This window comes from Mytilus trossulus, chromosome 9 (genome assembly GCF_036588685.1).
Source record: "Mytilus trossulus isolate FHL-02 chromosome 9, PNRI_Mtr1.1.1.hap1, whole genome shotgun sequence".
Classification (NCBI taxonomy): domain Eukaryota; kingdom Metazoa; phylum Mollusca; class Bivalvia; order Mytilida; family Mytilidae; genus Mytilus; species Mytilus trossulus.
In genome coordinates, this window is record NC_086381.1 from 74,364,008 (window position 1) to 74,372,668 (window position 8,661).

At 30.4% G+C, this 8,661-nt stretch overlaps 1 protein-coding gene across 1 annotated transcript; it reads left to right on the forward strand.

Moving 5' to 3' along the window:
* The first annotated feature begins 1,939 nt into the window (after positions 1 to 1,939).
* LOC134684205 (uncharacterized) lies at positions 1,940 to 8,113 on the forward strand. Its single transcript, XM_063543479.1, has 3 exons — positions 1,940 to 2,057; positions 2,893 to 2,916; positions 7,900 to 8,113. The coding sequence occupies exons 1-3, from the start codon at positions 1,943 to 1,945 to the stop codon at positions 8,076 to 8,078; spliced, it is 318 nt and encodes a 105-aa protein (XP_063399549.1). The 5' UTR covers positions 1,940 to 1,942; the 3' UTR covers positions 8,079 to 8,113.
* The last annotated feature ends 548 nt before the right edge of the window (positions 8,114 to 8,661 follow it).

Consider the following 8,661-nt stretch of genomic DNA (forward strand, 5'->3'; position numbering starts at 1 on the left):
CTTTAAAAATTGAGACAGACAGATATTCAAAAAAGCATATAGAAAGATCTGAGCGTCTTTGCACTAATTGCTCACTTGGTAAAGTTGAAGATGAGATTCATTTTTTATTAGAATGCCCTCTTTATGATATTCAAAGGGACGATTTTTTTCAAGACATTTCTAACAATTGTTAAACTTAAAAAAGATTACAAACTAGAATATTATCTAAATACATCTAATTTTCAGATAAGGAGATTAATCACTAAATTTAGAATAAGTGATCACTCCCTCTTGATTGAAAAGGGGAGATATTTTAAAATCCCAAGAGAGGGACGTCTAAATTGCCATAAATGTAAAATACTAGAGGATGAGAAACATTTTTTACTATATTGTGAGTATAATAAAACTCTAAGAAATGACTTTTTTCATCACATATGTACAGAAAATAATAACTTTAATAATTTAATTGAAGAAGAAAAAGTTCATTATTTACTAAATCCACCATCGCCTTTACAAACAAATAAGTTAGGATCCTTCTTGAAAAAGTCATTAGAACTGAGGGCAGGGGACTCTTAACAACTTGTTTGTTATAAATTTTAATGCTGTTGATATTTTGTATGTTTAATATGTATGTATATATGTTTATTGTGTTTATTGTATTAATATATGTTGGTCACAAACTGTAAAGTTTATATGACAATAAAATATTTGATTTGATTTGTTATAATTTTATAAATTTAAATAAATCTTCTAAATTTTTATGGCTCTTGACCCAAAAAATGTTACTCTTATGGAAAAACTGGGTTGTTATATTTGTGACTGTTTTGAATTAAGGAGATCAGGCATGAACACTGACATTTAGTCAAGTAAATAATTTGAAAATAAATACATATACATGTATAATGTAATTTTACTATTCTATTATTCACAATATATATGTGGTTTTTAGCTTGATTCTGACCAATGCTTATATTCCAATTATATATGTATATGCCTCTATTATTGCTGGTGTTACTTATTATGTAAATCAATTGATTCTGATTTTATGCCCTTTATGTGCCCTGTAATTTGGGAAATAAAAATATTCTATTTTATTCTATAACAGCATAACAGTTAAACCCCTTGCCCCCCTCAGTATAGTTATAATCGTGGTGATAATAAGCTAAAGGGACAGCCTAAAAAGGACATTTTATCGTACATTTTTTAATGTTATATCATTTAAACCATATAAATGATATAACCGTTAAAATTTGGGAATGAAAAATCTTTTTTTTTTTAAATATCTGGAGGTGGAATAATATTACCAAAAAATATCTCTATATACACTTGTGGCAATATTAAGTTAAAGTATCGATGTTTTTATGTTGTATTTTGTATACTGTTGTTTGTCTTTTGATCTTTTTCTTTTTTTGACATGGCGTTGTCAGTTTATTTTCGACTTATTTTGAATGTCCCTGCATGCAGTGATATCTTTCGCCTCTCCTTTGACCAATTAATGATCAAAGTATCCCCTTTGTAAAAGTGTCTTTTACAATGCAAATAGTTCATGCATTTAACTCTTTGATGTCTGTTAAAACGCTCAATATCGAACCAACTGAAGAATGTCCATTTCATAATAAATGGCTATTGGAACACCACACTCAAGGAAAGGAAAACTCTACTGGAAAAGGAAAATTATACTGGAAAAAGGAAAAGGTCGTCCCATTGGTCATACATTTCGATATAAAGACGGCTTTAGAATTTCTAATAAAAAGGTTAGTAGCAGACAACTGTCACTTTACGTGCCTTATTGGGTCCACATTATTATGTCATAGACTCTGTAATTGTATTGATAATGGTCCAAACAGTATAGGTAAACAAAATGTACGTTATTTAAAAACCAAGAGTTTTTCATAACACATTTCAATATTGGGAAAACACACTTTTATATATCAAATATCTTCATCAAAAACAGCTTTGGCAGATGTGTCACGCCATTGTTACTATCCTCATTCTGTTTCTGTCACTTAACGTAAACGCAATGATGAAAATTGTTCTTCTTATTACGGTGATTTTTGCCATCTTGACCTTGAATGATGGTATGTATAGCATTTTATTGTGTGATAAATTGTTTAATATTTGATTTAAATTAACTTTGATTGTTTAAAGTGACTGGTTTTAAATTAAGCTTTTGTTTCAAAGCCCAAAGAAACAATCTGGGTATAGAATATTGGCAATATATTATTTCCAGGGACAATTTGATAAAAGTATTTTTGTTTTTGTTTAATGTTTAAATGCTCGATAGATCGTTAACATCTTTTAGCTGACGTCCAGCTCAATGTTTGTAGTGTTTCAATCGTTGTTCGTCCCTTTGAGTTTCTATTTACATTTTAAATATGTTAACCTATGAGGTCTGTGAACAGTCGCGAAAGTACTTTAGGGGTCGAATCATGTTAGTTACTTCGGTAAATGAAATATTTTTAACACAAAATGTGTTCTAAATTATTGTTCGTCTGAACATGTATGACATTTTTGCCACTGGACTGGAAGCAACCAGTCAATCAATCAAAGCCTTGAAAATTAAGCCTTATATCATTGGTCAACATATAATGATATCATAGTTGACGCAAACTAATATGGCACGGCAGCTAGTTCGTCGTTTACGAATCAACGAGGACATACTTAAGTGAGGTAAGCCAACAGCATAATAAAACCAATAAGATGGAAATTAATGATATTTTCCTTGTCAATCTGCGACCATTATGTAATTAGGCCCAGGCCAAATCAAATATTTTTTCTCTCTAGCTAGTCAGGAAATATTTAAGACACGAAAATACTTTACACATTAATAACTATAAAAACACCATTTTGACTTCTTTTTAACACGGTTTCACATTAAACCTATTTTTAAGTATTGGAAATCTTTCTTTTCAGCAAAAACAAAAGTGAAGACAAAAGGTAATTTAAACGTTAATTTGTCAAATTCGCTAATTTATTTTACTCAGTCCTGAGACTACTATACTGTGTTATAGTAGTCTCAGCTCAGTCGGAAGGTGAAACTGTTTGTCATATCAGACATATGTCTCTGGTCATATCAAAACTTGGTGTGCATTGCATTGTATTTGTTATGTATATTGTTCCACCTTTCGAAAGAATCATCTTCGCGTCGAACTGATATTATACGTAACAAAATATGACGAGAAAACTGAAATAGAAGTTTTTGAAGGTCCTTGTTCAAACCACACTTCCGTAATCAGGTGGACGTGATGCGTAATATGTAGATAATTCTTTATTGAAAAGCACTTTACGCCCATATGGACCAATGGCTTAAAACATTATACATAATATACAGTTTACATAAAACAATGAAAATAAACAATGGACACACTTTGAACTATAATTTGTCTTTTTTTTTAAATAGATTCAAATTATATCAAGGACTCCCTGCCCTCAGTCTTAGTGACTTTTTTAAAAAGGAGCCTAATTTGCAAGTGTCCTGTTTTGTTTCAGGATTGAGAATATGTTTTAATTTATCTATATCATTTAAGTTATAATATTTATTTTCATTTAAAAATTCTTTTCTTAATTGTTCATTTATTTTACATTTAAAAAAGAAATGAAACTCATCATCTAGTACATCACAATGTGTACATAGTCTTAAATCTCTGGGAATTTTCCTGTATCTTCCAGTTTCTATTAATAAGCAGTGGTCACTTATTCGAAATTTAGAAATTAGTTGTCTATATTCAAAGTTTTGAGAAAGTAGGTATGGTTCAAAGTTATAGCTTTTCTTTATTTTTTTAAAAAGTTGGAGTTTGCTATTCTCTTGTAAATTTAAAATTTTATCATTATATAAATTTTCATAGGAGTTTTCTAGATTTTGTTTGTATATCAGCCTATTATTTTTATCCTTATTTTGGTTAACAATTTCTAAATCATTTTGACTTCTGACATGATTTACATAGGAGTACCAAGAATAAATACCTGCATTATGTAAAGTTTTTGCCAAATTTAGTGTCTCTTTTAGTAAGGGACTAGTTTCTTCCCTTAATAGTCTATCATGAAAAAGAAGAGTTGTCTTTTTATAAAGCAATCAATAGGGTAGCTGCCTAATTCAGATCGAGCAGCTATATTGCAAGAGCATTTTTTTACTCCTAAAGTTAACTTATTAAATTTATTTAGTACTTTATCAGGTGGACTTTTGTCAATGAAATTTAGAGTATCTACTTTTTTGTTATTTTTATCTCCTTTAATTGAAGCTTTATAAAAGGATGAGTATGCATCCATATACCATATTTCACTGTTATAAGGCCATAGTTGTTTTTTTATTTGTTTTGCGTCCGCGTGCGGGTACGTTTTCGGCCAATTTGTGTCAAAAACAAACACAAACTGTTTTTTGTTCGTCAGTAGAAAATCCGTATTTTCCGGGTTTTTCCAGCCGTGTTTTTGTGTACTCTTATACTCAAATCTATTTTGCGCTTTAAATAACAAGTACGCTCCTTATTTAAAGCGTTTAAGCGATCTTGACTTCGATACATGTGACAGCAGAAATGGCCAGTATAAATGTGCCGGCGAGCGAGATCGTTTGTGTTTCACTTTTCAAAGAAAGAAGGATCGTTCTGGCTCCATATGCCTTTCCGCTCGCCGGCACAGAAACTTTTTCTCAGATCCTAGAGAGCCTTTACGTAGCCAGCATAAGAGACACGTTAAATACAAGATTCAATGAACCTATCACCATAGGGGATAAAACTCTGATAAAATGTTATGTTTCATCTAGCTCTAACGGGGAAAAAATTGAAATGAATACATCTCTCAAGGCTATAGATGCTGGTGCATATGTAAGCTTTGAGCTGACTGACAAATTTTGTGAAAAAACTAATTCAAATCAACAAAAGAGTGCCTTTGATGTGCTTATGTCTTCAAAAACACCTTTATACTTTAGTTCTCATGTTAAGTTTTGATTTATTTGTTTTAAATTTTGTTTTAAGAATTGTTTTCAATTAATAAAACATTTGAATGTATCAGAGCTTTTATTTAATATTAAGATTCACTAAATTTGATATTGAAAAGATCAACCAATTTCACTGTAATGGTTCTTCCTTGGTACAGGTCTTACAGTAGGCGTTCCTTACTTGCTTGAAGAAAGAGTTACCTCCCATTTGCAAAGTTATCTTATTTTATAATTGAAATAAATTTTTATACTTTTTTAAATGAAAAATAGTAGTTTTTGCAAATATTTCTAATAAATTTCTTTAAATGATATCTACTGTCTGATAGGATAGGATAAATTAGTATGTACATTTTTAATTCCACAAGATATTAAGATATAAAACATAATTTCATTAGTTTATTTTCTGAAAAAAAAGTATGCAGAACAAAATATTAATATATTGCCAAAAAGTTTACATAAAGTATTTAAATTATAGGAAGATAACTCTGCAAATGGGAGATAATTCATGCTTAAAGCATATTATTGATTTGATACAGGGAATTATTGATTATACATAGGTTTTAACACAACATGACACATCTCAGATCAAAACATGTCTCTTCTCAAAGGCTTCAGTATAAATGGGAAATGTTTGAAATACCAAGGCCATTTATGATTTCTCAGAATATAGTCATATCAAGTTTGTACATTGCTAAATTTCCTGTTTGTCATGTTTGCTCTTTCACTTAGATATGACAGTATTGATCTAAAGTCACTGTTAATCAGTCCAGAACTTAAGCAGACTCTTGTGTTATTTTCTTTGTGTGTGTTTTTTTTCCTTGCTGTCTGGTAGGTTTTCTCAGAATCAGTTGACGCAAAACAAAGAAAAAAACAGACACGGCCTAAGTTAATATTGGTCTGACGAGAGAGTTAAATAAATGGTTTGACAAATTTACAGGAGTCTGATGAATCGAATTACAATATGTTTTTATAGAATACATTACTTTCATAGATTTTTTGGCTAATTCTTGTGCTGAATGAATAAGATTTCCATTCTGAAAATATGAACATGATGAAGATTATTTGAATTCTTCAGTTAGCCCTTAAGTGACAACTGAAGATGCGTCAGGGTCAGTTTGGAAAGAAGACCAGAAGCAACAAACCAGTGGCGGATCCCCCCTTTTTTTGGACGATCAATGCATTTGAATGGGGACATATAATTGGACCCCCCTTTATCCTGGGTTGGGAACCCCCTTTTTAAAAATTCATCCTCTGCAAACTGTAAACTCATTCTAATTAATATGCTTTATTCTAATCAATATGCTTTATAATTTCAATCCTGGTATCTATGATGAGTTTATTTACACATTTCATTGACTGATCAATATATTAAACCAATGTCCAACTACTGAGTAAAAGGTTATTACCCTCAGACTGATTACTCTTTTCGATATATATATGTTTAACTTGAAACATAGTTCTACAACAAGTTTAATTGAAAAGAAAAAAATATCTACGGTTACGATGAAAACCTGCAACAATAAAGAAAAAATATTGTTACGTTTAGTTACTTTAGTACTAATTACTGGAACGTATAATCATAACCAGTTCCTAAGTTTTATGATTGCATTTCTACAGCCTCATAGATTTTATCTACCAACTTATTTTGATATATAATAGCTTATTGAATTTAAATCTTCATTTGGATACACAATTTTGCTCATAAATACCCTTAATATTAAGGAAGTGTGCACACACTGAAATGTCTCCCCTGCTGTGTTGATTGTTATTCAATTTTATGATGAAATTCTCTTTAACAATGATACAAGGAAATGGAGCCAAAGTCTGATGAACCCTGCAAAATGGACTCTTTTGAAAGCAATCATTGCATACACTTTGCAATATTACATTCATCATTAGCCGCATACTTCAAATCTAAGATGCATGGTCCATTAATAATTTACTATCCTTATATTATATCAGAGACATTACATGTATGTCTCTGATTATATGTTTCTGGTATAGCATATCTTAAAAGGCAACATTATAGACCTAAACTAATATATATAATACCTAGATAGATTGAATGTTGATTGTTGCTATTTTTATAATAACACCTAGATAGATTGAATGTTGATTGTTGCTATTTTTAGACACTATATATATATATATATATATAAAAAAAAAAAATTCTGTTGAGTATTAAATTAATGTTAAGATCCATTTTGTTACATCTTGTGATCAATTTTATTTGGCAATCGCCAATGGCAGTCAGCAGGGTTAAAGAACATCAGTTGTTCGACCTGTTATTCAAATGTGTTTTGTTTAAATATACTTTTTCACTTTTTTTGGTCTTTATGGAAAATGTTGTTGGTGCTGTTTTTAGACCCTTCTACAACGAAATTTGTTTTACTTGCACATGTATAAAAAAAAAAGCAGTTTTTATCCAACTCAATCATAGGTTTGAACGTAGTTTTCAATTTATTTAAGTTCAATAATGTATCCTTTTTGTCAGCACTATAAAAACCATGTATTTGATTGCTTTTGGTTAATTAATCGTGCATGTACAAAAATGTACCCGAGGACTGTTCAAAATTTTAGAACTAGTGTAAATATTGAACAACACAATATATTCTTTCTATTAATTTGATAGAAGATGTGGTATGAGTGCCAATGACACAACTCTCCATACAAGTCACAATTTGTAAAAGTAAACCATTTTAGGTCTAAGTACGGATGGCGTTACAATAATTATTCTCATGAAAAAAATCATCAAAGGCATATTTGTTCAATATGACCAGGAACATATATATTGACGTATAGATATACTATTTCCAGATATGACCTAGCAGAAGATAATGTTTTTTTAAGACAACCTGACTAATACAGTTCTCATTATCTATTTATAAATTAGATTTGAAGGTGCACTAGTATTGTCACATAAATAAGGTTACTAGTATATACATTTAAGATTAATTCATAAAACTGAAATTATTTTGTATAAATTGTAGGCTGCATACAGAAGTGTGAGAGAAAATGGGTTGGTTACTACCAGTCGTGTGACTCGTGTGAAGAGTACATCACGTGTGTATGGGGACTGAAGTATGACCGGAAGTGTCCTGATAAACTCATGTGGAATGACGATACTAAAGGATGTGACAGAAAAACGCCCACCTGTGAAACTATTTAAAATGATGACCAAATAAAGTTGCAATGCATTTCAAATTGTCTTGTTATTTAATCCGACATTACTATTTACATTTGTGTATATTGTCCTGTGAAAGCAGTTTGTAGAGCTATAGATATAGGAAGATGTGGTATTAGTGCCAATGAGACAATTGAAACCTTCCATCCAAGTCTCAATTTATAAAAGTAAACCATTACAGATCAAGATACAGTCTTCAACACAGAGCCTTGGCTTACACCAAACAGCAAGGTATAAAGAGTCATTAAAAATTACAACACAGAGCCTTGGCTTACACCAAACAGCAAGGTATAAAGAGTCATTAAAAATTACAAGTGTAAAACTATTCAAACGGCAAAAACCGACGGTCCAATATATCAATAAAAATAAATTAAAAAAAAAGAGAAACACTTATGAAACACATCAACAAACGACAGCTACTGAACATCAGATTTCTGCCTAAGGACAGGTGCAAACCTTTTACCTTATTTGAAACATAATACATAATAGGATAATATCATAACATAGAAAGGCACACTTTTAAATATGTTATGGAACGACTTAACTCAATCATAAAACATATTAACAC

What these genes read in the sequence shown, in the direction of transcription:
- LOC134684205 (XM_063543479.1), top strand. Translation starts at nt 1,943, where the DNA reads ATGTGTCACGCCATTGTTACTATCCTCATTCTGTTTCTGTCACTTAAC. An exon ending in CATCTTGACCTTGAATGATG is followed by an intron (nt 2,058 to 2,892) that starts GTATGTATAGCA and finishes CTTTCTTTTCAG; the next exon opens with CAAAAACAAAAGTGAAGACA. An exon ending in AACAAAAGTGAAGACAAAAG is followed by an intron (nt 2,917 to 7,899) that starts GTAATTTAAACG and finishes TATAAATTGTAG; the next exon opens with GCTGCATACAGAAGTGTGAG.